The sequence below is a fragment of the Xyrauchen texanus genome, unplaced genomic scaffold, assembly GCF_025860055.1.
Source record: "Xyrauchen texanus isolate HMW12.3.18 unplaced genomic scaffold, RBS_HiC_50CHRs HiC_scaffold_447, whole genome shotgun sequence".
In the NCBI taxonomy this organism is placed as follows: domain Eukaryota; kingdom Metazoa; phylum Chordata; class Actinopteri; order Cypriniformes; family Catostomidae; genus Xyrauchen; species Xyrauchen texanus.
In genome coordinates, this window is record NW_026266415.1 from 15,001 (window position 1) to 29,180 (window position 14,180).

A 14,180-nucleotide genomic window follows, 5' to 3' on the forward strand; every position below is an offset into this window, starting at 1 on the left:
CACACATATAAACACATGCATATAAACACACACACACATAAACACACACACACACACATATAAACACATGCATATAAACACACACACACATAAACACACACACACACATATAAACACATGAACACCAAATAACAAAAGTTAATGGCATAATGAAAGATAAATATCAAGCATCTACAGTATATAATGTTTCACTGTGTGTTGTGTGTCAGGTGTGATGTTGTGATGGACTCAGAGTGGATCTCCTCAGGTGTGCGGGTCGCCCGTGTTGTCATACCTGATCTCCAGATAAAACTCATCACACTGTTGGTGCTGTTCTGTGCCAGTCTGCTGTGTGGCTTCAGTCCGCTCTGGGTCATGAGACGGGCAGCACACTGCAGTGCTGATCCAGGTATTTATTAATAAAATCAGCATAAATTAAATTCAGTATAATACCATCATGTATATATAACCATTGGATACAAATGTTTTTATTTTATTCTTCTTTTAAAGGGACTCGGCACAGAGTGTTGAGTTTGATGTTCTGCTTTGCTAGAGGGGTTTTTCTAGCCACCTGTCTGCTGAATCTGCTCCCAGAAAACCTGCAGGACATGAGAGAGACATTCAGTCATCTCGGGGTCACAGTGAGTCTCTCTGTGTTTGTTATTGTTGATGCTAATATTAAAGGAGTAACAATCAATGGAGAAAGTGCTCCTGAGTCTTTAAAAGCAGAAATGCAGGGGACTGGGTATCTCAGCGAGTATTGACGCTGACTATCACACCTGGAGTCATGAGTTTGAATTCAGGGCGTGCTGAGTGACTCCAGTCAGGTCTCCTTAGCAACCAAATTGTCCCGGTTGCTAGGGAGGTTAGAGTCACATGGGGTAACCAAATTGGCCCGGTTGCTAGGAAGGGTAGACTCACATGGGGTAACCAAAATGTCCCGGTTGCTAGGGAGGTTAGAGTCACATGGGGTAACCAAACTGGCCCAGTTGCTAGGGAGGTTAGAGTCACATGGGGTAACCAAACTGGCCCAGTTGCTAGGGATGTTAGAGTCACATGGGGTAACCAAACTGGCCCAGTTGCTAGGGAGGGTAGAGTCACATGGGGTAACCAAATTGGCCCGGTTGCTAGGGAGCTTAGAGTCACATGGGGTAACCAAATTGTCCCAGTTGCTAGGGAGGTTAGAGTCACATGGGGTAACCAAATTGTCCCGGTTGCTAGGGAGGGTAGAGTCACATGGGGTAATCAAATTGTCCCGGTTGCTTGGGAGGTTAGAGTCACATGGGGTAACCAAATTGTCCCGGTTGCTAGGGAGGTTAGAGTCACATGGGGTAATCAAATTGTCCCGGTTGCTAGGGAGGTTAGAGTCACATGGGGTAACCAAATTGGCCCTGTTGCTACGGAGGTTAGAGGAGACGACGGGTGAGTTGTGACATGTGGCGGGAGCGTACGTCGCCATGGCGATTTATGTACGCCACCGTCGTGGTGCTGTCTGATCTGATCAAGACGTGTTTGCACTGAACTAGTGGGAGAAATCTCCGCAGGGCAAAGAATACAGCCAACAACTCTAGGCAGTTGATGTGCCAGTGCAGCGGGGCCCCATTTCATGTGACTGAGGAGGAAGTCTGGCGGAGGCGTCCTCTAGACTCGTCAGAACCGGCCGGCCGGGGAACAGACGTGGGGCTGAAAGTGGAGGGTCCGCATCCAGCATGCGGGGACTGTTGAGGTGTGGCGGCAGAGTGCCGTGAGAATGGCATTTGCGGGCCAGGTGACCCAGAGACAAAGGAAATAGCTCTCTTATTGAGAACGTCGGCGCAAATTAAATAAATTAAAAAGGATTCTCCTCCGGCCCTCCACCGGGGACGGAGTGGTCCGCTTACCATCTCCGGAGCGAACATCTTTGTCCCTGGGTTGATCGCTTCAGGAGCTCTGGGAGCCTTCCGGGTCCTCAAGGGTGTCCGTGAGACGGGGGGCATGCGCTTCCTGCGGGCGCTCGGGCCGGGGCTGAGAGCTGGGCCCGGGTTGAGGCAGAGCTGCGCGTTGTTTAGCCGCAGGGAACGCCTCAGCGAGCAGACAGGGCATGGCCCGTGAGCGGCAGGTTTGCAGCGGGCAGGATGTGTGAGATGGCGAAGGAGATAGCAGCTGATGTGCGCCGTAGATCCAGCAGCAGATCACCAGAGGTAAGAGGAACAGGTGTGTGTGACTCGCATATCGATGCATACACAACCATCGGCTCTGAAGAAAATTTCGGAATGAAACAGACTAATTTCCCGCCTTTATACCCGTATGTCCGGGGCGGGACATGCAAATTCTGTTTGCCAACTTCTCATTGGCCTTTTTTTCATAGATCAGAGGTATAATTGGTGCTCAAGAGAGACCCCTAGTGTCGCTTCTCCGACACAACGTTGAAGTGAGCGACAGACGGGGAAAGTGTGTTAATATTAGCTGATATGTTTATGATTTTTTTTGTCCTGTAAATTGTTGATATGATGCAGTTTAGGGGACTGTGTTGTTTTTACCCATATTTAATGCATATAATTTAAAATGATGTATTTGCTTGAAGCAGGCGTTGCACTTCTGCTTGTAAAAAAAGATGTAAAATTGTGTATAAGTTTACACAGACGCAGTTATTACACAAAATAAATTGATAAATGAACATGAACTCTTAGGTTGAAAATATCCCATAATATTCCTTTGTAATCTGACTCGTTCTCTGTTTGTCTGCAGCTTCGTTTCCGCTGCCCGAAGTTCGACCCTGGCCATGGGTTTCCTCATCGTCTTTGTGGCGGAACAAATGCTGTTGGCTTTCACCGACCAGTCGTGTGATCTCTCGTATGAAAAGCAAACACTGCTGGACTGCAACATCCGTGAAAGAGAAACTTCCAAACATTCTCCAGGTTTCTCCAGGAAACGGCTTTCATGGATGGAGGCACCCCATTGGCCAGAGAGCGTGAGGTCACATGTAGGCCTGCGTGCGTTTCTGCTGGTGTTCTGTCTGTGTCTGCGTGCTGTCTGCGAGGGCGTGTCTGCGGGACAACAGCAGGACCGTGGGAGACTCCTGGAGATGTGTTTGATGTTGCTCCTTCATCAGGGAATCATCGCCGTCAGTCTAGCGTTCACGCTGACTCATCATCATCTGCGCCGGACTGTGGTGACGGGCTGTCTGCTTCTCTTCTCCGCCACCTGTCCGGCCGGGATCGGGCTCGGCGCCAGTCTGGCAGAGATGGATGCGGGTCCTGAGGTGCAGCTCGTTCAGCTCCACTGTGGAGGGTCTGACGTCAGGCGTCTTCATCAATGTCAGTGTGATGGGTTTCATGCACGATCAGGCGGACTCTCCGAAGCATCGCATCCATAAAGTAGCAGCTCTCCTCACTGGCTTTGCACTCGTTACTGCGGTTCTGTTCATTAAAGTCTGAAGTGGAGGAGTACATGAATGTTCCAGGTTACAACGCTGTTATGATGATGACCACAGAAACTATTTTTCATTCATCTTAATGTCCTCTGCTTGTCAAGTAAACGGAACTTGTTTTTAAGAATATTTAGATATTTTTTACTGGAATACAAGACAAAAATATTAATTACGAATTAGTTTTTTTTTTTGCAGTTTATACATGTTAACATGATTTAAGTGCACGTAATAAAACCCGTTACACACGATTTTGTGATAATAATCACTTGTAGGATGTGCTTGAGTTGAGTCGTCATGGCAACAAGTCGGGTCTGGTATCTCAGCGAGTATTGACGCTGACTATCACCGCTGGAGTCGTGAGTTTGAATCCAGGGCGTGCCGAGTGACTCCAGCCAGGTCTCCTTAGCAAACAAATTGGCCCGGTTGCTAGGGAGGGTAGAGTCACATGGGGTAACCAAATTGGCCCGGTTGGTAGGGAGGGTAGAGTCACATGGGGTAACCAAATTGGCCCGTTTGCTAGGGAGGGTAGAGTCACATGGGGTAACCAAATTGGCCTGGTTGCTAGGGAGGGTAGAGTCACATGGGGTAACCAAATTGGCCCGGTTGGTAGGGAGGGTAGAGTCACATGGGGTAACCAAATTGGCCCGGTTGCTAGGGAGGGTAGAGTCACATGGGGTAACCAAATTGGCCTGGTTGCTAGGGAGGGTAGAGTCACATGGGGTAACCAAATTGGCCTGGTTGCTAGGGAGGGTAGAGTCACATGGGGTAACCAAATTGGCCTGGTTGCTAGGGAGGGTAGAGTCACATGGGGTAACCAAATTGGCCCGGTTGCTAGGGAGGGTAGAGTCACATGGGGTAACCAAATTGGCCCAGTTGCTAGGGAGGGTAGAGTCACATGGGGTAACGCGCTCAACAAGTCACGTGATGAGATGCGCGGATTGACGGACTCAGACGTGGAGGAAACTAAGATTCGTCCTCCGCCACCCGGATTGAGGCGAGTCACTACGCCACCACGAGGACTTGGAGCGCATTGGGAATTGGGCGTTCCAGATTGGGATAAAATGAAAAATCATGTAGACACTCAGACTTTGCGTCTTGTGACTGTACTATTTTAACGTTTACAGATTGGTCCCATTGACTTCCATTGTAAGTGACTTACTACAACCGTGATTGTTTGCTTATTTGAATGAAAACCCATTTTTGTGGTGATCAACATCACGTCACAAATGCTGTCAATTGTGCTGAACTTGTTCTAAACCTGAAACATTCCTTTTAAATCTCTGGACAACATGAAATAGTGCCTTATTGCTTTTAGAGAACTGCATATGGATCATGTGTCTATTACATCACATATCATTTTTAAAGCTCTGAGTGTGCAGTGATACACACATTAACAGGGAAAGTGTTTTGTGTCAATACTGTAATATTGTGTCTTTATCACATGACCACAAATACACAACTGAATGTTGCACAAAGATCTCCTCACAGATAGTTTCTGCATATTTGACTTTATATGAATCAAGAAACTTCCGTGATACAATCTCGCAGGTAAAGGTGTGTTAGCCAGAGCTCAGAGCTGCTCTCTGCTGGTTAATATCTGAACTTTGACCTTCATGTGTCAATCAGCTTCAGTCAGTCACTTATAATGCTGTTTATGTTTGTTCAAAATTACATTTAAAATGTTTACTAAAGTATTCCAGAATGAACTCAACACAGGAGATAATCATGAGATGTCAGAGTTTGATTGATATTTTGTAACATTTTACTGCAGTATTCACCAGACAGATATATATACATTACGCTACTATGTTATTACATATGTTATTACTACAGTATTACACAGTAAGTCAAGCTCTTGACATTGTACATGTATAAGAGATTATTGTTGTACTTCACGAGGCCGTCTGTAATACTGGAGTGAGTTATGAGCAGTACAAATCTTGTTTTGTGTTCTGTATCTTTAATACTTCATCTTTAGATCAATAGATATACTGTAGCTGTTCTTACAGAGTCACAGATGTCACATGAGTATTATTATTATTATTTGTCATGAGAGCTGCTCTCCTTATTCTTTTGATTTCTTCTTCATATATATTCTGCCTGACTGATTTGTCTGTAGGTTTGCCAGGTCAATAAATAATAGAAAATACTGTAAGTGGGAATGGTGTTTTTTAATCAGTATCATTGGGAGATGCTGTACCTGTAGATGCACTGGATTGGGGTGAGAACATACACATTCTTAATCTTAAAGAAACAGTACAAACCTGAAAATAATAGTACAGTAGGAGCAATAATTAACACATTTATAAACAGTGTGACTCATCACGGTAACTACATATAGATATCACACAGAACAACTCAATGTACATGATATTAAACACGAGAAGAACTATTCCCATAAAATATAATAAAATGTCATAGGTCACGCATGGACTTGTGGGAATGCCCAATTATAATTTTTTAAATGTTAAGGAAAATACCTGCAAAAATGTTTACTGTAAAATTACATTTATTGTCTTTTTAGTGTAAATGTTAAGGAAAATACCAGTAAAAATATAAATATAAAAAGAATACATTTTACTGTAAAATTATATTTATTGTCTTTTTACCGTAAATGTTAAGGAAAATACCTGTAAAAAAATATTTTTATTGTCTTTTTATAGTAAATGTTAAGGAAAATACCAGTAAAAATATATTTTTACTGTAAAATGACATTTATTGTCTTTTTTACCGTAAATGTTAAGGAAAATACCTGTAAAAACATTTTTTTTTTACAGTAAAATTACATTTATTGTCTTTTCTACAGTAAATGTTAAGGAAAATACCTGTAAAAAGAATACATTTTACTGTAAAATTATATTTATTGTCTTTTTTACCGTAAATGTTAAGGAAAATACCTGCAAACATTTTTACTGTAAAATTACATTTATTGTCTTTTTACACGTAAATGTTAAGGAAAATACCTGTAAAAAAATTTTTTATTGTCTTTTTACAGTAAATGTTAAGGAAAATACCTGTAAAAGAATACATTTTACTGTAAAATTATAGTTATTGTCTTTTTTACCGTAAATGTTAAGGAAAATACCTGTAAAAAAAATTTTTTTACTGTAAAATTTCATTTATTGTCTTTTTTACCGTAAATGTTAATGAAAATACCTGTAGAAATATATTTTTTACTGTTAAATTTCATGTATTGTCTTTTTTACCGTAAATGTTAAGGAAAATACCTGTAAAAAGAATACATTTTACTGTAAAATTAAATTTATTGTCTTTTTTACCGTAAATGTTAAGGAAAATACCAGTAAAAAATTATTTTACAGTAAAATTACATTTTACAATTATTTTTTTTACTGTAAATGTATGTGTACTGTATTCTGTGTGTGTGTATGTGACTGTGTGTGTACTGTATTCTGTGTGTGTGTACTGTATTCTGTGTGTGTGTATGTGTACTGTATTCTGTGTGTGTGTGTATATGTGGCTGTGTGTGTACTGTATTCTGTGTGTGTGTACTGTATTCTGTGTGTGTGTATGTGTACTGTATTCTGTGTGTGTGTGTGTATATGTGGCTGTGTGTGTACTGTATTCTGTGTGTGTGTACTGTATTCTGTGTGTGTGTACTGTATTCTGTGTGTGTGTGTGTATATGTGGCTGTGTGTGTACTGTATTCTGTGTGTGTGTACTGTATTCTGTGTATGTATATGTGGCTGTGTGTGTACTGTATTCTGTGTGTGTGTATGTGTACTGTATTCTGTGTGTGTGTGTGTATATGTGGCTGTGTGTGTACTGTATTCTGTGTGTGTGTACTGTATTCTGTGTGTGTGTGTATATGTGGCTGTGTGTGTACTGTATTCTGTGTGTGTGTACTGTATTCTGTGTGTGTGTACTGTATTCTGTGTGTGTGTGTGTATATGTGGCTGTGTGTGTACTGTATTCTGTGTGTGTGTACTGTATTCTGTGTATGTATATGTGGCTGTGTGTGTACTGTATTCTGTGTGTGTGTATGTGTACTGTATTCTGTGTGTGTGTGTGTATATGTGGCTGTGTGTGTACTGTATTCTGTGTGTGTGTACTGTATTCTGTGTGTGTGTGTATATGTGGCTGTGTGTGTACTGTATTCTGTGTGTGTGTATGTGACTGTGTGTGTACTGTATTCTGTGTGTGTGTACTGTATTCTGTGTGTGTGTACTGTATTCTGTGTGTGTGTGTATATGTGGCTGTGTGTGTACTGTATTCTGTGTGTGTGTATGTGGCTGTGTGTGTACTGTATTCTGTGTGTGTGTACTGTATTCTGTGTGTGTGTATGTGTACTGTATTCTGTGTGTGTGTGTGTATATGTGGCTGTGTGTGTACTGTATTCTGTGTGTGTGTACTGTATTCTGTGTGTGTGTGTGTATATGTGGCTGTGTGTGTACTGTATTCTGTGTGTGTGTATGTGTACTGTATTCTGTGTGTGTGTGTGTATATGTGGCTGTGTGTGTACTGTATTCTGTGTGTGTGTACTGTATTCTGTGTATGTGTGTGTATATGTGGCTGTGTGTGTACTGTATTCTGTGTGTGTGTATGTGTGTGTGTATATGTGGCTGTGTGTGTACTGTACTCTGTGTGTGTGTATGTGTGTGTATATGTGGCTGTGTGTGTACTGTATTCTGTGTGTGTGTACTGTATTCTGTGTGTGTGTATGTGTGTGTATATGTGGCTGTGTGTGTACTGTACTCTGTGTGTGTGTATGTGTGTGTATATGTGGCTGTGTGTGTACTGTATTCTGTGTGTGTGTACTGTATTCTGTGTGTGTGTATGTGTGTGTATATGTGGCTGTGTGTGTACTGTACTCTGTGTGTGTGAATGTGTGTATATGTGACTGTGTGTGTACTGTATTCTGTGTGTGTGTATGTGTGTGTGTATATGTGGCTGTGTGTGTACTGTATTCTGTGTGTGTATATGTGGCTGTGTGTACTGTATTCTGTGTGTGTGTATGTATGTGTGTGTGTGTGTATATGTGGCTGTGTGTGTACTGTATTCTGTGTGTGTGTATGTATGTGTGTGTGTATGTATGTATGTGTGTACTGTATTCTGTGAGTGTGTGTGTATATGTGGCTGTGTGTGTACTGTATATGCATGTGTGTGTGTGTGTGTTTGTGTGTGTGTTTATGTATGTGTGTATGTATCAGTCTCGCTCGTGCCCCTAGAGGGCTCAGATGTCTGTCTCTCTCTCTCAGAATGTGTCTGTCCGTTCTTCGTGTCTGTATGTGAGTTCGGGATCTCCTCATCATGTCCTCCGCGGGTGCTGCAGGAGCGTGCGGACCCGGACCAACACCGGGACCGAATCATGGCGGTTCGGGTCCCGCGTGCGGCGCGTCCAACCCGCGAAAGTTCAGTGAGAAGATCGCGCTGCACACGCAGAGACAGGCGGAGGAGACGGCGGCGTTTCAGGAGGTCATGATGGACCTCACCTCCACACGGGTAACACACACACTCCTAACACACGTGGGAACGGGACGCGGGTCCGAGTTTCCCGCGGAAAAATGTCAACTCTGTGTTTCTCTCGGTGGCCACGGGAGCGCGCGCGGCGTCAAGGGCGCGCGCGAGTAGCTAGTTAGCATGGTGGCTAACGGAAGCTAATGAACTAAACGCTGATTTTATATAAAAAGAACAAATTAAAGAGATTAAAGTAGCTTTAATTAACTAACAGATGTTAACAGAACCCTTATGAAGTATAACATTGATAAAAGCGTGTTAAATGTTTGCGAGAGTTTGATTAGACTGACAGGAAACGATTAGCGTATTAAACCAAAGATAAAACATGTTTTATATTTGCATATATATATATATATATATATATATATATATATATATATATATATATATATATATATATTAGACATCCTACCATCGGAGTACCATGTAAATAGTATAAAAATAGTAATCATTATCAAAGAACAATCTCGACACTTTCACTGTATCATGGTACCATTAAAAACAGGCAGATTTGTGTAACTCATTCAGAACCAACCGAACCTGTTTGTGCTCCAGAACCCGTCCAAACACATGCACACTCATCTCAGTCTTGTGTGATATGATACTGACTGTAGATCTATATTTACATTTATAAACAGCTGTTATCAAGGCCGATTGGATAAATCTATCTAGACTGAAATAGTAAAAAAACAAATAAAATAAAACATGTGTTCATGATAAAGTTGCAGTCTAGAATTTTTAAATAAGACATAAAATAATTAAATGTACTGTACGATGGAAACAGTATAATACTTTTGTATCCTACCATACAAGAGTTTCACGACCAATACAGAATGATGCTGTTAATTAAAAAAAAAAAATAACAAATTATATATATATATTTTTTAATGTAAAATATGGACAAGTTATTTCTAAATGTTTTACTTGAGGCCAAAATTAGAGCATCACTGTGAGCCATTTATATACAGTTGAAGTCAGATGTTTACATCATTAAAATGTTTAAGTACTCCACATAAAGGACTATCCGAAAAGTCCACAAATGGTCTTAAAACTGGATTTTTTTCTATATAAATGTTCAATAAGATCAAACAATGTATGAATACAATCACTGAGTCATCAAGAAAATACGTATAAACCAACCAAAATGTATTCATAAATAAAATAAAGAAGACAAATAATCGAAAAGATAAAAATGGATATATTGTAAACGTATAAATGATGTAATTCTTTTATAAGTCAGGGGTCAGGAAAGTTCTAGTTTCAGCATATAAGAAAGGGTATATGATTTTTTATTAATTACGCATATTAACTATTGCTAAAACTGTGGAGGAAGTGGTTAGAGCCTGTCAGAGCATTTAAAAAGGAAACTCTGCGCCGTTATATTCTGTATTTAATGCATCCTTTATTAAAGTTCAAATAATAAGGAAGCGGGCTGTATAAATCAGCACAAACTCCGAAACTGGCATTTGTGTGTGCGATACACAGCTTTATAAAGTCGAATAATCGTTCTAATAATCGTTAGATAGGAGTATTTCTTAAAGATGATTTTTGTCCTCTTTATTGTTAGTAAACACGTTTAATACAACCTTTTAAGTCGGGGCACAAGCTGAATAATCGGTTAAGAGCTAACGATTAATCGGTACAATAAACAACCGAATAGTTGAATAATCGGTAGTTTAGTCGATTATAAAACTAATCGTTTTAAAATCCTGTAATAGTGTTGTAAGACAACGAACTTGATTAAGCCGTTAAGAATGGTGCCTTGTGTGACGTATGGCGAAGATTATTGACGCTGACTATCACACCTGGAGTCGTGAGTTTGAATCCAGGGCGTTCTGAGTGACTCTAGCCAGGTCTCCTTAGCAACCAAATTGGCCCGGTTGCTAGGAGGTTAGAGTCACATGGGGTAACCAAATTGGCCCGGTTGCTAGGGAGGGTAGAGTCACATGGGGTAACCAAATTGGCCCGGTTGCTAGGGAGGGTAGAGTCACATGGGGTAACCAAATTGGCCCGGTTGCTAGGGAGGGTAGAGTCACATGGGGTAACCACATTGGCCCAGTTGCTAGGGAGGTTAGAGTCACATGGGGTAACCAAATTGACCCGGTTGCTAGGGAGGGTAGAGTCACATGGGGTAACCACATTGGCCCGGTTGCTAGGGAGGTTAGAGTCACATGGGGTAACCACATTGACCCGGTTGCTAGGGAGGGTAGAGTCACATGGGGTAACCAAATTGACCCGGTTGCTAGGGAGGTTAGAGTCACATGGGGTAACCAAATTGACCCGGTTGCTAGGGAGGGTAGAGTCACATGGGGTAACCAAATTGGCCAGGTTGCTAGGGAGGGTAGAGTCACATGGGGTAACCACATTGGCCCGGTTGCTGGGGAGGGTAGAGTCACATGGGGTAACCACATTGGCCCGGTTGCTAGGGAGGTTAGAGTCACATGGGGTAACCAAATTGGCCCGGTTGCTAGGGAGGGTAGAGTCACATGGGGTAACCACATTGGCCCGGTTGCTAGGGAGGGTAGAGTCACATGGGGTAACCAAACTGGCCCGGTTGCTTTGGAGGGTAGAGTCACATGGGGTAACCAAATTGGCCCAGTTGCTAGGGAGGGTAGAGTCACATGGGGTAACCAAATTGGCCTGGTTGCTAGGGAGGGTAGAGTCACATGGGGTAACCAAATTGGCCTGGTTGCTAGGGAGGGTAGAGTCACATGGGGTAACCAAATTGGCCCAGTTGTAGGGAGGTTAGAGTCACATGGGGTAACCAAATTGGCCCAGTTGCTAGGGAGGGTAGAGTCACATGGGGTAACCAAATTGGCCCGGTTGCTAGGGAGGGTAGAGTCACATGGGCAGGGCTGGATTACCGATTAAAATGAACTAAAATTATGAATTTGACATTCTTCATGAACTCGTCTGCTCATCTGCATTGATGTCTGTTCAGATCATCATGAAAAATGTCACACCCAGTGAGTGATGTCACATGATTGGGTGTGGTTGACTGTCAACACTTGACTGTAGGCGTACGGTTCTCTCCACGAGTCAATAGAGGAGCGTGACGGCGAAGGGCGTTCAGCGTGCTCTGTTGCATACTGCACATTCTGTCAGATGCAGTTGGTCATTCATGTTCTCCATGCATAAATAAAAGCACACACTGTGCATTGTGTGTACATAATAGACGTCTATTATAGATACCACAACGGATCTATTGTCTACCGCCCGTCTCAGAATGTTGATGTGTGTTTAATTGAACGCTTCTCTCGTGTTGATTTGCAGATTCAGGCACAGAAGGTCCGATTGGCCAGAACTCAGGGCCCGTATTACAGCGGATCTCTGCCCAACGTCAACCAGATCGGCAGGAACATATCTGACCTGCAGGTGTGTGTGTCTCCAGACGCTGCTGCTGCATCAACAACAGCTCATTACGCCTCCTTATGGGTCCATATATGTGTTTGTATGTGCCGTGGGGCTGGATCTGACCCCCCTGTGTGTGTGTATGTGTGTGTGTGTGTGTGTTGTGTGTGTGTGTGTGTCTCAGGGCTCGTTTCAGTCTCCTCTGGACTCCAGATACTCCACACGGCATCATGGTCTGGTGGAGAGAGTTCACAGAGACAGACGCTTCATCTCTCCCAGCAGGCCTTACAGAAGACAAGTATCCTTCCTGTTTGAGAACACCCCACCTGTGTCATGTTTAAGGGGCTTTCGCTGCTAAAAATAGTTTTCTTAATGAGCATTTTTGTCTTGTTTTCCAGTAAATATACAGCGATCAGCCACGACATTAAAAGCACCCGTCTAATGTTGTGTAGGTCCCCTCGTGCCGCCAAAACAGCGCCAACCCGCGTCTCAGAACAGCATTCAGAGATGATGTTCAACTGTACAGAGTGGTTATCTGAGTTACCGCAGACTGTCAGTTTGAACCAGTCTGGCCATTCTCTGTTGAAAATCACAGAAATACTCAAACCAGCCTGCCTGGCACCAACAATCATGCCACGCTTTTAAGTCGGGGCACAAGTGGAATAATCGGTTAAGAGGGTACGAAAACAAATTATTCAAAGGGAGAAAAATATTTGACCTCTTTGGCATATGGTTCATTCTTGGGATAATAATAAACATTACTTAATTTAGTTAGATGTCTTTGGAAACGATAAAGGGGCAGTTCACCCAAAATAAAATATTCTGTCATCATTTATTCACCCTCATGCAAACCAGATGTGTGTGACTTTCTTTCTTCACCAGAACACAAATGAAGATTTTTAGAAGAATATTTCAGCTCTGTAGGTCCATACAATGCAGGTAAATGGTGACCAGAACTTTGAAGCTCCAAAAAGCACATAAAGGCAGCATAAAAGTAATCCACATGACTCCAGTGGTTTAATCCATGTCTTCAGAAGTGATATGATAGGTGTGGGTGAGAAACAGATCAATATTTAAGTCATTTTCTACTATAAATCTACACTTTCACTTTCACATACGACTCCAGTGGTTTAATCCATGTCTTCAGAAGTGATATGATAGATGTGGGTGAGAAACAGATCAATATTTAAGTCATTTTTTACTCTAAATCTACACTTTCACTTTCACTTCCTCATTCTGGTGGGGAAGTGACTTTCACTGTCACATTTAGCCACCTATTGGTCAAGGCTGGTCAAATGTGGAGATATATAGAAGACATGGATTAAACCACTGGAGTCTTATGGAGGACATGAGGATGAGAAAATGTAGCAAAAGAGCTCTGTAGCTCCGCCCACTCCCATAATGCACTGTGAGTGATGCAATCAATACCCCTCAAAATACTGATATAATGAAATGTCTTCTATATATCTCCACATTTGACCAGCCCTGACCAGTAGGTGGCTAAATGTGACAGTGAAAGTCACTTCCCCACCAGAATGAGAAAGTGAAAGTGTAGATTTATAGTAGAAAAGGACTTAAATATCGATCTGTTTCTCACCCACACCTATCATATCACTTCTGAAAACATGGATTAAACCACTGGAGTCGTATGTGACAGTGAAAGTCACTTCCCCACCAGAATGAGAAAGTGAAAGTGTAGATTTATAGTTAAAAAAATGACTTAAATATTGATCTGTTTCTCACCCACACCTATCATATCACTTCTGAAGACATGGATTAAACCACTGGAGTCGTATGTGACAGTGAAAGTCACTTCCCCACCAGAATGAGAAAGTGAAAGTGTAGATTTATAGTTAAAAAATGACTTAAATATTGATCTGTTTCTCACCCACACCTATCATATCACTTCTGAAGACATGGATTAAACCACTGGAGTCGTATGTGACAGTGAAAGTCACTTCCCCAC

The 14,180-nt window shown here is 42.1% G+C and overlaps 2 protein-coding genes across 2 annotated transcripts in view; both read left to right on the top strand.

Moving 5' to 3' along the window:
• The window catches only part of LOC127642177 (zinc transporter ZIP1-like), a 3,494-nt gene extending 160 nt beyond the window's left edge, over positions 1-3,334 (top strand). The window contains exons 1-4 of the mRNA XM_052124862.1: positions 1-388; positions 490-722; positions 2,546-2,562; positions 2,707-3,334. The exon at positions 1-388 is cut by the window's left edge and continues 160 nt beyond it. Coding sequence (XP_051980822.1) covers positions 184-388; positions 490-722; positions 2,546-2,562; positions 2,707-3,334 — 1,083 coding nt within the window. The 5' untranslated portion in view covers positions 1-183. The remainder of the gene's footprint in view (positions 389-489; positions 723-2,545; positions 2,563-2,706) is intronic.
• Positions 3,335-8,576: 5,242 nt separating this feature from the next.
• LOC127642176 (CREB-regulated transcription coactivator 2-like) lies at positions 8,577-12,512 on the top strand (the record flags this gene model as incomplete). Its single annotated transcript, XM_052124861.1, has 3 exons — positions 8,577-8,848; positions 12,137-12,238; positions 12,399-12,512. Coding segments are annotated over exons 1-3 (408 nt in total), but the record flags the coding sequence as incomplete, so codon positions are not given.
• Between the last annotated feature and the right edge of the window lie 1,668 nt (positions 12,513-14,180).